The sequence below is a fragment of the Juglans microcarpa x Juglans regia genome, chromosome 2D, assembly GCF_004785595.1.
Source record: "Juglans microcarpa x Juglans regia isolate MS1-56 chromosome 2D, Jm3101_v1.0, whole genome shotgun sequence".
Taxonomy (NCBI): domain Eukaryota; kingdom Viridiplantae; phylum Streptophyta; class Magnoliopsida; order Fagales; family Juglandaceae; genus Juglans; species Juglans microcarpa x Juglans regia.
In genome coordinates this window covers 37,404,587-37,420,485 of record NC_054596.1, presented here as the reverse complement: position 1 = coordinate 37,420,485, position 15,899 = coordinate 37,404,587, and the positions used below count along the sequence as shown (strand labels likewise).

General features: G+C 34.4%; 1 protein-coding gene across 1 annotated transcript; it reads left to right on the top strand.

Annotated features, from left to right (window-relative positions):
- Positions 1-419: 419 nt before the first annotated feature.
- Positions 420-1,804, top strand: LOC121251015 (heat stress transcription factor C-1-like). The gene is made up of 2 exons (XM_041150301.1): positions 420-721; positions 836-1,804. Exons 1-2 carry the CDS (start codon positions 500-502, stop codon positions 1,622-1,624), a joined length of 1,011 nt encoding a protein of 336 aa, XP_041006235.1. The 5' UTR covers positions 420-499; the 3' UTR covers positions 1,625-1,804.
- The last annotated feature ends 14,095 nt before the right edge of the window (positions 1,805-15,899 follow it).

The following is a 15,899-nucleotide window of genomic DNA, read 5'->3' as shown; positions in this document are numbered from 1 at the left end:
GCCAACAAGCTGGTTGCGAAATAGAAAGTATGACCAAAAAAAATAAAATAGTTTTCGAAAAATAAAGTTGACAAAAAAAAAAGAGCTCCACTTTCAAATGTGCGAATCTTTTTTTTTTTTTGTTTTTGTTCTCAACGAAAACCCGCCTTGTCGTTTAGGCTTTTAGCCAATAGCGACAATTGTTTGCAAGCGTACCACTCATTTCACACGCTCTGTATATGCGCGTGGGAGAAGGTCCCGTCTAGGAAAATATCTAATCGCCGGGGGTGATGACCTGTCGCATAAAGATGATAAAAAAGTGGAGCCACGTGGGTCCCATCCCGTGACCTAAGGAAAATATCAAAACCATCCTGGATGGCCGCCACGTTATCTAGCGTTACTGTACGTGCGTCCTTTTTATATATTACGGTGCTGCCTCACCCATTTTTCACGGTTTCTCTAGGCAGAGGCCCTCCTCCTCAGTCCTCACACACTCCCTCAATTCCATCTCAAAAATAGTATGCTCGCTGTTTATGGAATGGAGGCGAACAACGTCATCGCGCCGTTCGTTATGAAGACTTATCAGATGATCAACGATCCGACGACGGATAGTTTGATCACCTGGGGAAGAGCCAACAACAGCTTCATCGTCATCGATCCCTTGGACTTCTCGCAGAGGATCTTACCTGCGTATTTCAAGCACAACAACTTCTCCAGTTTCGTCCGACAGCTCAACACCTATGTGAGTAAGAAAGCAAAAACAAAACGAAACTGTAGCAAATCTTTGTCTCTTTGTGTTTGGTTTCTTACAATACCATGATGGAAAACTGTTCTCTTGTGTTCTGTAAATGATCAGGGATTCAGAAAGGTGGATCCTGATAGATGGGAATTTGCGAACGAGTGGTTTCTCCGAGGCCAGAAGCACTTGTTGAGGAACATCGTGCGGAGGAGGCAGAGTCGGAATTCGAATACGCAAGGGTCGAAACACGAAGACGTAGATGATGAAGAGGAACTGGTTATGGAAATAGCGAGGTTGAAGGGGGAGCAGAAGGCGCTGGACGAAGAGCTTCGTGGCATGAACAGGCGTTTGGAGGCGACGGAGAGAAGGCCGGAGCAAATGATGGCGTTCTTGCACAAAGTCGTGGAAGACCCAGATATTATACCCCGCCTAATGCTCCAGAAAGAACGGACCAGGAGACTTATGAGCGAGAAGAAACGGCGGCTAATGATACCTTCGGCGTCGTCGTCTTCTTCGATAAAGACCGAGGACGAAGAAGAGGGAACAACTCAAGGCGTAAATTCGTCGTCGCCGGAGACTGGTTTTGAAATCGATAATTTTCGTGAACAATCGTCGCCGGATAACCCGACGCCGGGATGGTTTATCCAAAGGCAGGTGATGGGTTCTCATTCGATTGCCCAAGAACCTTTTGGTTGCATCGCCATTGATAGCCCCTTTTTGTCGGCGCCAACGGCCACTACTACGGGAATTGGAAATAGTACGGCGGTGTCTCCGCCAGAAAGTAATATGTCCGGTTATGGAAATGGGAGTAGTGGCCAAGTAAGCCTTTTCACAGAAATGGCGGCTGGGGTGGAGGCGAGTCCGCCACCGCCTTATCCGTTTTCTCTGTTCAGAGGTGGCTTTTAGCTTAGCTTTTAGATAGTTGATTCACAAGATTTCTCTTGGATTCTATCTTTTCTATTAATTTCTATCCTTTTTTTTTTTTTTTTATTTTTTTTTACTGAACCAAAGAAAAGAGTAAAATCATGTGCTTGATATATGTTAATTATTTTTGAAAAAAGAAATAATAATAAAAGTCAATATCTAGTGATCTTTATAGACGTTGAGATAATTCAAAACACATAGAAATAGATGTTAAAAAGGCTATAGCCTGAATAACATAACTTTCTGCCTTCAAAATAGAGTTTTGGAGTTCAAAACTCCCCTATTCCAAATGTATAAAAAAAAAAAAAAAAAACCATAGAAATAGATGCTAGATTTTAGGTGTTTATCTTTCTAGATACTTAAATCTGGCAACAAATTTTAGAAAATTATAATCTTAAAGCATTGACATTGTTGGGTAGCTAAAATCTCTATACCCATATAATTCTCGTATATTCAAACTCATCATTGTTAATATTGTCTTGTAACTAAACTCTATATAAGAATTGATTAGAATAAAGAACACACAACATTTTAAAAAAATTTCTATCAAAGTTGAGAATCCATGAAGAAGGCCACTTAAATGAAAACAAGATTACAGTAAAGGTATAGAAATTAAGCTACAATATGGCTATGCAACATGACCAATTGGGGAAGGATCCAAGTAATTTTATTTGGTGCGTGGTGCCTGCCAGAGAGACCAGAATTACAGGAATGACATGTGTGTTGTCGCTCAAAATTATAGGAATTAGAGGGATTTGGGGTCCATGCCAATGTGAATTGGGAGTCTCGACACAGCTCCAGATATGTGTTTGGTAGGTTTTCCAGGCGGAGTCTCGGATTGGTCTAAACAATCCAAAAACCACAGTGCAAATGCTGCTGTGATTGGCTGCATCGAAACATTACAGAGCCCACTTGAGCAATGACCCTTCGCCTCGCCTCTGGGACGCCTCTCAAGATTTCAGGATGGGAAACTGCCCACGTAAAATAAAACATACTTCTTTTAGAATAATGATACGTACCGTTGTAAAGTATAAAAATATCAAATATTTTATAATTATTTAAAAAAAAATATCTATTTTTAAAAAATTAATTTTTTTCATATAAATTCTATATTTATTTATTTATTTAAAAATAATTACATAATACTTACACATTCTAACTATCATTTCTCCTTTTTATTACATATACGTTGGATATGTTTTTTTTAATACACATTCCATTATTTGTAATAAATATTGAAGTGGTAATGTTGGGTCGTTGGGTCCCGTCACCACTCTGTATTCTATGCCTTGCCCCTTCCTGAGATGGCATTTTTGTTTCTTTCATTATATCTTACAAAGCCAATGCGCGCGCCGTGAAGGAAAAATAGACATAAAATTATATTATATATAATATTAAGTATGTTTATTTATAAATTTATTTATAAGATATATATTTTTTATAGATTCTAATATATATATATTTAATCATAGATGAAATGTACCGATGAAAATAAATAATTAAGGGCTCTTTAAATATAAAAATTATTTCACTTCATTTTATCGTTATAATTTTTTTAAATTTCTATATAAAATATAATAAATAATTTTATTTTTTTAAATTTTAAAATAATAATAATATAAAAAATAATATTTTATTCAATTTATCTAAAAATATTTAATCTAATTTTATTTTAAAAGTAGCTCAGCAATGATAATAATGAATGGATTAACATGAGGGATGGGTCGAGTGGGTCCACCGGAAAACTAATGCACTTTTTTTGGGATTGATTAGACGCGTGTCGCGATGCGAGAGCAACTCGGCGAGGAAGTGGGGCCCAGTGATGGCACTAATGGAAAAGTATAGAGGGCCCACTGTGGGGTCAAAGGCATCTCTTTTAGGTGGGGACCAATCATGGGGGCTGCAGAGTGCACGTGGGAGGGGACACGTGTTGATTTCCCAATGCATCGCTTTATATATATATTTTTCGTCGTGTCCTTGTGTTTGGCCTTTTTAAGCCGGATCACATGAGCACCAATATGGTGGTGCTCTGGCACACATTATGATGGTGGGGCGACGAATCCCCATGACCCGAAGAGGGCCCCACCACGCATGAAATAACACAGCTCCGGAACCATGTGATTCCTTTTTTTTTTTTTTTTTTTTTTAGGGTGTAAGACCGTAGGACCTCGTCTACGCACCACTTCAGTGGAATGCCATTGCTATGATGCTCTGCTCCATAATAATAATAAATAAATAAATAAATAAAATATTATATAAATATAAAGCAATATGCACAAATAATTAAACTCCAATATTATAATTAGAGAGGGTGACACCTGTGTCTGGTCCAGAGGGGGAAGGTCTTTGTCTAATGAGATTGGGGAAATCTGTCCCATGTATTTTAGGCTCCACTGTCGTTTTATTTTTATTTTTGGTTTTTGATGCGTTTCCAAGAAGATCCACGATAGCATTTCGATCAGGTTGATTACTGAAAAAATAGGAAAAGTCTATTATGCTGCCGAAATGATACCGTTCGGTTTCATCGTTCAATATTTTTTTTTTAATCGAATGATAAAAGGAAGTAATTTTAAATATATTGACGTATTTTTTTATTTTTTAAAAATATTTAAATACATTAAAAAAATATGAATAGAAAAATGAGAAAAAAAATTAATTTTACAACTAGCGGTCAAACCTAGCAGTGCTACTTGGACGGTAGAGTAGCACCGCTCAAAAAAATAATAAGGTTAGGATTGGACAGTCAATTGAGATGAGTTGAGATGAAAGTTGAATAAATTATTGTTAGAATATTATTTATTTATTATTATTATTATTGTTGTTTTGATATTTGAAAAAGTTAAATAGTTTATTATATTTTATATAGAGATTTGTAAAAATTGTAATGATAAAATGAGATAAGATGAAATGAGATGTGTTAAGAGTGTTTCTCAATCAAACTGATCCTTATCTTGTTGATCTCCCCCCATGCAACTCTTCTTAATATGATTTGAAGACTATATTGCTTAGATTTTTATAGTTTTTGAGTTAGGATATATATATATATATATATATATATATATTTACTATCTATCTATCTATTACTATATATAAAAGCGGAGTCATATGACTCCAACGTGACATTCTACTCATAAAAGTAGGTTATTGCTGGCAATAATTAGAATTAAAAAGAGAATCTTAGAGTATTATATTTATGAAGTAGTAATAATTTTAAAAGCAATGTTTCATTATCAACTGTTGTAATTTTTAAGTTTTATTTTATTTATTATATATAAAGATATAAACCGATTTAAGACTTCACCCAAAGGCACTATTTCAACTTTTATATTGTTTCGTCAACCTTTATATTGTTTCATATGACTCCGATGTGGCATTCTACCAAGAAAAGTATGCTGTTGTTGGCAATAATTAGAATAAAAAGGGAAATCTTGAAGTGTTATGTTTATGAAGCAATAATAATTTTAAATATAATGTTTCATTATGAATTGTTAAAATTTTTAAGTTTTATTTCTTTTTTTACATATAAAGATATAAACCGAATCTAAACTCTATCTAAAGGCATTAATTCAACTTTTATATTGTTTCGTTAAAATAAATCGTCCTATAAATCGTTTTGAATTTCTCCACTATAAAATCATGTCTCTCTCTGAATCTCTCTCTCTTGTACACAACATACACAATGATCCACGCATTGTGCAAGTTATAGGCTCGTATATATAAACTAGATATTGTACATCGTAATGTTTATTGGGTATCTGTATGTTTGCTGAAAATTTTAATTATACAACTATACATGAATGATCCTACAATATTAAAGCGAATTTTTTAGAAAATATTAAACTTAATAAATTAGGTCGGGGAGTCTTAAAATTTTTGATCTTAATGATTTTGGACTCACTTCATGTTCTGTATCTCTTCTACCTTAAGGCGTAGAGTTTAAGATAAAATATTTAAGAGATGTATGAAGAGATTGGAGCGGCATTTCCATCAACATTTACATCCTCATCATGTGATTTATGAGAATATATATGTTTGAAGATGCGAATAAATTCATGTTATGTAGTGACTAAGGATCATGAATCTGAAGGGATATTCATGAGGAACGTGTAATTTTTTTTGTTTAGTTTATTTCTAGGCATTTAGTGAAAATTAATTTTACTTTTTTATTTCTCATTTAAAGTATTTATATGACATAATTTAATTTGAAATATAATTTTTAAAATTTAAATTTTATATATTAAATATTACCATTTAAATGATATAGATACTGTGTTCTATATATTGAGAATTTTATAACTAAAAAACAAAAGGAAGGAAAACCGGCGGGTATAACTACTTTTTCTTTCATGTCCCAATTAAATGCCAACTGTATTCATAAGCCGTTTTTTCTAATTTCTTTTTATCCTTAACTAAATAAAATCTATTAATTCCATTTTTATTATAATGGAAGACTTCCATTTTGAAGTTAATGGGATCAGGAGATTATGAATTCTTGCTTTGCCATTTGATTGCTCTATCGATCCTTTCGGTTGTGATAGCTTGATTCCTTAGCTGTACATCCTTGAGCATGCTGAGATTCTTCCAAATCATCTTTTGCACCATTGATGATTGATCTCGGACTATCAAACTTATGATCAAACATAAATCTATTTCTTCTAATTAAACCAGATTTTTCTCAATATAAAAGAAACTTCCTCCAATTCTTGTTTCATTAATCTGTTCGTCATTTCCTCCCAGATTCTTAAGAAGTCATCCTCTTTACAGTTCCATTTTTTGACGGGACTCAGAGATTCTGCCCATACATCAGTAGCAACAACACAACTCCATGTAGAATGAAAATTGGTTTCCTCTTCTGTCCTACATATAGGACAGAATGAATTAGCATGATAAAATCACAAGTAAAGATAACAATATAGCAACGATTTTTGACTTCTATTGGAGTAGATCAGAAGTGGAGGAATAATACCGGCGCACATGCAGCGAAGTGTAAATCGCTGGGAAAAGGTGGGGGCGGCGATTTAGAGGACTTTTTCTAGTGAAAATAATTGCCGGAAAAAGTCACTTCTCTTGTAGTGTCAATAACTCTTCTCTTGAACATACATAAGTAGAAATAACAAGCTTTCCATATAAAAACTTTAACCCTATTTGCCACATTCATATCCCATATTTTATTCCTTCCACCAGAATCCCCACTGTTTCTTGATGACTCTCCTCCCTATGAGAGAAGAGAATCTTTTAAAATGCATTCAAGAAGGATAACATTCTTCCAAATGTTATGTAAATATATATTATTTGAAGCTTCATCGATCGCGCACATATTAGTCTTTATAATTGCAATATTACCAATCACGTCCAGTGTACGTACGTAGAGAATACACAAACTACATTACAGCTTACATAGTAAGATTTAATTTACGAAATTTAAAATTTTCCTTGCAGATTAGATCATGCCATACCAATAGTTTGAAATGTGTGTTTTGCACATGACTTGTTTGTAAATAGGATTTTTTTCATCAAAATTTAGGATCCTAATTATTCCTATCACTACAAGAGGAGTCACCTTTCCCAGCGGAAAATCAATAAAATCGCCACCTATCACATTTCCCAGCGATTTATAAATCCCTGGAGTTTCGCCAGTATTATAGTCCCACTTATGATCTACTCCAACGAAAGCCAAATATCGCAGGTAAAGATTTTCTTTACCGGCAAATTGTTTTCGCCGCAAATAGTACCTTATATTGCTACAATTGTAATGTATGATTCAGTTGGTAATCGTTGGGAAAGATTAATTCCGGTGAGTTAATACTGCCGCTAAAAGACATAAAATCGCCGAAAATAGATTTTGCCAGCGATTTCAAAAAATCACCGCAATTGTCATTACAATTGACAAAACGGTTTTGTAATGACAATTGCGGTGATAAAAACTCGCTGGTATAGGTCCATATTAGCAATTTATAAATCGCTGCAATTGAATTATTGGTTTGGTGAACTCAATTGCAACGATCATAACATCGCTGCTAATTTATCAATTACGGCGATTTTCTAATCGCCGTAATTGAGTCTTTCATTTTGAAAATGATATTGCGGCGAACCACAAATCGCCGTATCTGCTTCAGTACTAGCGATTTGAAAATTGTTGGTAACGAGTTATCCCCTTTTTTTAAGTTTTTTACTGGCGAAAAATTATCACCTGTAAAGAGCTTAAAATCGCCGAGAAAAGTTAATTTTGGTAAAACTTGTTGACCTAGTGTTCTTACTAGGCCTCGTTTTTGGTTGTTCATAAATGCAACATTCAACCAATTGCTGCTTCATTCATTCAAATTGAACATTGAAAACACATGAAGTAAATAAAATCCATCAACTCATCCAAACTCATGAATTTATATACTGGGGTGGTGCATTATATTCTCATATCAAGTACAAACTGAGCTACATCTAAAATAATAGATAAATGTCACTGTTATAACAGATTATTTAACTCTACTATCCACCGAAATAACCACTACCAAGTTCCACTACTCTATTTAAGTGGGATTGTTCATCGACATTAGCACCCACAGTTCTACATATCGTCTTCAATCGAGAAATGTAGCAAATACGAAGATATATATCTCACGTTACTTTACATACTCCTCATTCGTGTATTTGACAATATCAACAGAAAACTAAAAAATTCAGTTATAATATTAATCAAGAATTGGTTTAATGACATTATGACTAGAAGAAAAACAAGTGAACCCAAAAAAAAAAAAAAAATCTGTTTAGCTTATAAAGATAAGTAGAGTAAGTATCCTTTAAAATCGTTGCACAAAGATGAAAGCAGATGTGAAATACTGGTTGCACATTTTCTTTTTGCACTTAGCTTTCAATTTCTCTCTCTCTCTCTCTCTTCCTTTCTTCTTCTTATTTGGTTAAGATCCATCTTTATTTATTGAAATACTGATTGGCTTATTCAAATACCGGATTCCAAATTATACCATGAAAACTGGGATTTTTTAAGAGGAACTTGATAAATCTATGTACAAACCTCTAATTTATTGATACACTAAAGTTATTATTAATATGAAAGTCTGTGATGTTAACTTACATAAAAATTTATGGGTACTTTGACTCACATTATAAATATAATAGATCTCACAATAAATAACATGTTACACATTAGATTTGTTAATAGTGTAACAAATTTTTGAATCCAAGCCATGGTAGTCATGTATGGTGGTTCCGAACCACAGGAAGTACATGGAGACATTATGGCGTAAGTTGGCCCATTTAGCTAATATATATAAATATATGTACCTTAGAGGTTTTTTGACTTATGGAGGTCTCAAGTATTGTTCTAATTCCTTCCCATGTCTAAAGTGAAAAGTAATATATATGGCTTCGAAAGAGGGTAAAGTCTCAAAGTATAAAGCAGCTAAACTGGTCGACAGTTTAGGTCATGGGGCTAAGGCCAATCAAGCAATTTGGCTTAGGTTGACATAGAGAATTTGTATTTTTGTGATAAGTCATACAAAGCTTTAGACATAAAGATTAAAAATAAAATCAAGAGATAAAGGAGACAACATACTCTTTGAATTATTCCCCGTTGTGAAGCCAACTCCAATTCATCACGTGGCATATTCCGCACCTACAAACAACTCACACAAAGTCAAGAAAAATAAATAACTCAAAAGGGTCCAAAGAATTTTTGAGGTGTATTTTATTTGTTTTTAATTTACATTAATTGTTATTAGGGTTTATGAAAATCTGGTCAGGATGATGAGTCTAACTAATAACAAAAATTGTACTAATTATTACCTCACAGCAATATTTCTCGAGTCATGATGATATCAACCCCAAAAAACATATCATATATGTTGTCTACAATGCATAGCTCTTTCTTGGGAGAGGATTTCAGAAATGCAACCTCAAAGGGATAAACCCATACAGAGTAAGCAACCATTTCATCTCCATAAATGTCTCCCAGCTCCTGCATATATTTGAAACCCCAGTCTATTTAAATTAGCAACATACTCATCATGTATGTGCAAGATGCATGGCGCAGAACCATACTTCTTCCCTAATATAGCTCTACAAAAATTCTGGTTGAAAATATAATTCTAACTTGGTTCAGTTCATCTATGACAACACTTCAGAGATTTAAGTTTTCATGAATACTTTGGAGCCAATCTAGGTAACTATGTTCACATCTATCAAGACAAATCTGGGTGCCAATCTCACATGACCACAGATGTCAATCAAGCATGTGTTATGATATGTGGTCATGAATACATGGTGACATGCAAATGTACATCAACACAATAGACTTTGAGTATGTTCTACCACCTATCATGCTTCTTCATCTAGGAAAACAATTACAAGAATAACTAACAAACAAAAAATAATAATAAAAAGAAAAACTCAAGTGAATAAGTACCACAGATTCCAAACAACAATCTCTATAGTCAGGTGACTTGACTAAAGTTAAGACATGTTACTTTACACCCATGTCTAGTAGGACTATAGGGAAATGACTTCCATCCAATGCTCATGGATTATACCAGGGAATATAATCCATGAGTGTTGGATGGAAGTACAAACAACAAATCGTTTAAAATAAACCTTCGTCCTGCACTGTGTTGCAAGCCATGTCCCATCAGATGATTCACGCATCACATCATTGCAGAGCATATCAAACCGAATCAGATTTGAAATAGGAAGAAAGAGTCAGCAAGTATTTGTACCGTTTGGGTGAGAAAATTATTTTTGAATTAAGGAACTTACACTGATAGCCATATAACCTGTCCTACACTTAATGGTTCAGGTATGGAGTTTGAAGATATGCTCAAAAGCTTCTAAAAAAAAGGATACCCAAACTTGTTATCGCCCTGGTATAGACATAGATCCCTATATCTATATATATAGTACTATATATATATCACCCAGTTGTCATATTGACTAACAAAAAACTATCTAAAATATTCAAAACATAGGACCCCCTTATGGGTTTGGAGAATCGTTACGCTGAGTCTGTCGGAATGACTCAGTGAATGACGAAAAACACCTAAAGAAAGACGGAAGCATGTTGTTAGTCTGTATCTGATGCTCCCTAAGAGCCTGCATCTCTGTCCTCATTTCATCCAGTTGGCTTTTGTACTCTTCTGCATCTTTCTTATGTTGTTTAGCATCTTTCTTGTGCTTTTCAATCTCAGACAGGTAATGTTGCATTTAAACTTCGTCATGTTGTCTACTTGACTGGGGGATGACCATCTCTCCTAGTCCTCATGCATATCCAGGTCGAGGGCCAAGGACTTCTCTAAAGACAATTGTAGCTGCTCAGGTCATAGGCCATCCAACCTACCTTGCATCTCCTTCTGCACATTGACAAAACAACGATTATTAACAATTTAGGTTCAGTGCTAGGTATGCATTTATCACGTAGAGAAAGAAACATAGATCCCAGCTTCTGTAAGTGTACTACTTACATAATTATCTTCTGTAGCATCTGTCACAAACTTATTCTTCTTCTTCGACCAGCACGTTTCCTTGTATAAGTCAACCAAATTTTCATTCTCAGTGTGCTACATGTGTGAGCAATGAATATAAGAATATATTTTCATATAAGAATATATTTTCATATAAGAAAACTTTATTGTGGTGGACATGTGCATTTTAAGCCCAAAAGCTATGAGTAACCACTACCCAACAATAATGTGCATTTTCACAAGTTTATTGAAATGAAAATAAATTATTCACGTAGAGATACCTTTTGCTCAAGTAATCGGACGAATGATTTACGTCCAGATGTGTGATTAATGCCTGCTTCTTTCAATTCTCCTGATTTTGAGCTGAAATTTTTTGCCATACGCATCAGGGATGTTGGCTACGATAAACAAACAGATTTGCCACAACAATATTTAGACATATTAAATGGGTAGATATATGGTTTGATGTGAGAAATAGCATATGTACCTTAAAGGCACCGCTACTCCACCTTCCACACAACTTCACCCATACAATGGGGTCCACCAGGCTAGTCCCATTAGCCAACACTTCTTCGTGCCTTCCATATAATTGATAAATCTTGTACAAGTCGTGATGGAAGGAGTTGAAGTGCTTATGTAGAGCCTTTGTCACCGTTAATCGGTGGTTTTCGCATTCCCAGTCTAACATGAAGTCACTCTACAATTGTGCCATCTCGTTATTTGGGCGACGATTATACTATATAAACCACTTTCAAATAATCCCTAAAACTAACCAATGACTTACCTGAACATGATCGATGAGCTCCTCTTTCATGGCTTGTGGGACATCCGACCAACGCTTGTAACTCATGTCGTAGTATTGTTTAATAATCCACGATACTCGTATCGTGAACATAAAAGCATGTTCATAATATGGGGTTATCTCGCCATCATTTATCTTGAATCGCACGTTCCCGTTCTTCCTTAGCTTCTCCAAGAAAATGCATTTAGCGGGCCCACAAGTTCGTTTCCTCGGTTCCTGCATTGCTACGACCTCCGTGGGGGCGTTCGCAACTGTATTTCACCATTCACTAGATCAGTGTTTGTAAATGTAATGTGGAATATTCACATTTAATACCACATACAAACATGATAATGCCCTTAAATAAATATTGGGAAAACACTCACCAGTTTGTTCTCTAGGAGGTGATTGTTCCCGTGCTGATGAGGGTTATTGAATATGTTCTGGTGCGTGAATTGGGTTGGCGCATGGTGGGGGACTTAGGGGCTGTGTGGAGTCATCTGAGGAGGATTGATTACACTCCTCTGTGCTGTGATATGAAGAGAGTTTTGCTCCGCGTGGTCGGATGTGGTGACCTGAGTACAATAAATAGCGCCTTGCACAAATATCTCGAAGCCTCCCTTAGCCTCTAAAACTGGATTCCGGTTGGTCACCTGAACGAGTACGAATTAATAACATTGTGATAAATTTGAAAAGTCCATTCCACTTAATAATCTCAAAGTCATAGACTGGTTCGTAAAAAAGATCATTTATCTACCATTTTCAATTACTTGTGGGTAGACTAACCCTGACATTATGAGCATAACATAGACAGATAAATAGCAGAATTGGAGCGATTATATACCTTGATAATTGATAGTGCTCCCCATGCGGCCTCCCAGTTTGAACGTCACATGAAGCAAATAAAATCACATGTTAGACTTCGTTTAAATTAGGTATTAATGTCGTAAAGCTGAATACTACTTTTGTACATGTTTGTTATTTGCATGATAAATAGTTCGAGCAAATGTGAAAGCAAATCCTTCATGGTTTTAATAAATAAATCAAAACAGATATTTCTTACAATCTCATATTGAACTGTATTGAACTGTCTATGTACACATACTAATTTCAAATAAGAAATCTAATGTGTCAACCTTAAAGAGGGACAACCCCGCAATTAGGAATTATTATTTCTATAACATCCCAAAGTAAAAGGGCGATCTTGAGAAAATACATAAAGCAAGTGTTTGGAAATTACTAAAGGCCTTCAAAATTTAATTAATAAGAATTAGTAACTTAATTGTATAAATTATTTTTCCTTTAATAAATTTTAACTTTAAACAAGATTTTTATTTCTATTTGATGTATTAAATTTTTCTTTATAAATTTAACTCTTTGCTATACATTATTTAGTTGTCATTTAATTAGTAATTACACAAATGGTTGGGTGGTGGCTTTATAGACTAAATATTAGGATTAATAACACAAATATGTTGGGATAATTGATTCATATAGTTTAGCTTCATTCTTAAAAGTAATAACACAAATAGCCTTAAAAGTATATGTTTATAGATCATATACAAAAATACATGTTTGGTTGATCACAAACAGAAATTATAAATAGTTGTCATACAAACTGAAATACATACTACTTATATATATATATATATATATTTATATATATATAGTTTGGTGTGATAAATTAATTAATTGTAAAGCTTCTTATATTATAAGATAAATTAATCTTGAGCATGCAGATAATCAGTTAGTGGCCCGGCCTATAAATCATAAGCAGATCATTTCTCGCCAACATTCCCTAACCAGCCAACTTCCCCTTGCCAAAGAATAAAAAGATGGCGGTACTAGTGGATACCTTAAGGCCAGTCAATTCTATATTTCCATAGAATAATTCAAAACAAGTTTTCAAGCCATTTGAATATATATATATATATATATATATATTTATAGCACTCGAATTTTAGAGGTTAATTATGCCTCAATATTTAGTATAGAAAATCTCGATAGCTTAGGTTATTGAAAGTATTATAGCACTTGAAAAACTAGAGAAATTTTTTTTTTCTGCTTAGCTGTGTAATTGACCAGTACTAGAAAGAACTTGAGTTCCCCCAACTAGCAAGAACATAGATATATGAATATTAACTACAAAAAAGAAAACTATAATGATGATCAAATTCGAAATACCCTATAACTAAATTTATACATGCAGGGTGCCTCTTAAAGTTATGATCTTGATTATGCAGTGAGATTGTAGACAGGACTGTGCTAACAGATGCAAGTGAATTTCCCCCCAAAAGAGGCCATAAATGCTACAAGAAAAAGGTGCTTTTTTTTTTTTTTATATTTTATTTTATTTTTATTGAATATCGCTCTTGAATTTTGCCAACTTCTAATATTTACAGCTTAGAACACCACATACAAAAAAGGCAAATATACAAAAATTAAACCTCAAGGAAGAACATGGCTATGAGATTGGCAATGGCAAAAAAATTATTATACAAACAAAAATTAAACCTAAAAGGAAGAACATGGGAATGAAGCCCAAAAAGTTATGCATGAAGGTTTATGTGATAGAAAAATTAGACAATAAAATATACCTGAAAGAGAATATATTCCCTGAAAATCAGACTCAATCGACAGGAAAATGAAGCCCCAAAAACTTAGCTCCAAGCCGAATATGGAGGCACTATGCAATGACTTTCTAGGGGCAGGAAACGACTCGGAAATGAAGCGATTAACATTCAAATGAAAGCCGCGTGCAAATTGGGGTTCGAGGAATGTGGATTTGCAGGTGGGCTATCCATAGAGAAAGAGGAACTAGGGGGGAAGGGTTGGGAAAATGACACTCCGAAGGTGAATGGCGTAGTTACCGTAGTGAAGCCTTCGAGTGGCCTTTTGTCCGTCACAAACAGCTGTGACCGTCGGCAATGCTAGGTGGAGAAATGGGTTTTTAGTTTTGGTCAGGGTTTCATCGAAGTGGAGATTGAAGAACAAGTATGGTGGGGGGAAAAAGATTGGGAGGAAAATAAAGATCTTTCGTGTTTTGGCACCCACAATAAGTTGCGACGTAAATTACATCGCCACAAGAGTATAAATCCTTTTCCAGTGAACAAACTCGCTACTAATACATAATAAATCGCTGCAAAAAAGGGAATAAGTTAAGTCAGGAACCAAATTTGGCATGTGGTGTTTAAAACCTGCGATAATTCCTAAATCACTACAAATAAGTACCATTTGCAGTGATTCTAAAATTGACGGGAAAGAAGGTTTTTCTTGTAGTGTATCTTTTTATAATTTCATACCACATGCAAAGTTCGTAATGGATGATTATATTATATAGATAATCGATCGGATCGTCTCGGCGGACAGGTTACTAAGATTATCATGCGAGGAGTTCATGACAAAATGATATACTCCTTAATCCTTCTCTCTTTATTCTATACATACACTATATATATATACACACATCATGCGCACACACACAAACATATTACATATATACATGTGTTCGTATATATTAATTATATATCACATTGACCAAAAGAAGAAAGAAAAACAACGTCACGATCATCTTCATGTCATATATATATATATATATATATCACTCTTAGTAATCACGCCATAACAAAACTATAGTTCAGTATCCATCGTGTTAATTAATTAGTTCGATTAATGTGATCTCATCCTTCATTGTTAACGGTTCTAGTACGTACGTGTACGTACTACCCCCTTTTGCATTTGTGATTGGATGATCAATCCCTTTATTTATATTATTGGGTCCTAATTAATTAATTAGTACGAGTTCAACATAAGTAGTACTTTATCAAATATTACATCTTCGCAATGGTACTACGTACGTACTACACGAGCATGTACAGTATTTTCTAGTGGCAGAAAAATTGAGACAAGTTCACGTAGAGATAGATCGAGTGGGAGAATGTATATATATATATATATATATGTATGCATGTATATATATATATATATACATACATATATAGCGGCATGATAC

Excerpts from the sequence above, each read along its gene's own strand:
- LOC121251015 (XM_041150301.1), top strand. The coding sequence starts at position 500 with ATGCTCGCTGTTTATGGAATGGAGGCGAACAACGTCATCGCGCCGTTC. Across the intron at positions 722-835 it reads TCCGACAGCTCAACACCTAT|GGATTCAGAAAGGTGGATCC; the intron begins GTGAGTAAGAAA and ends GTAAATGATCAG.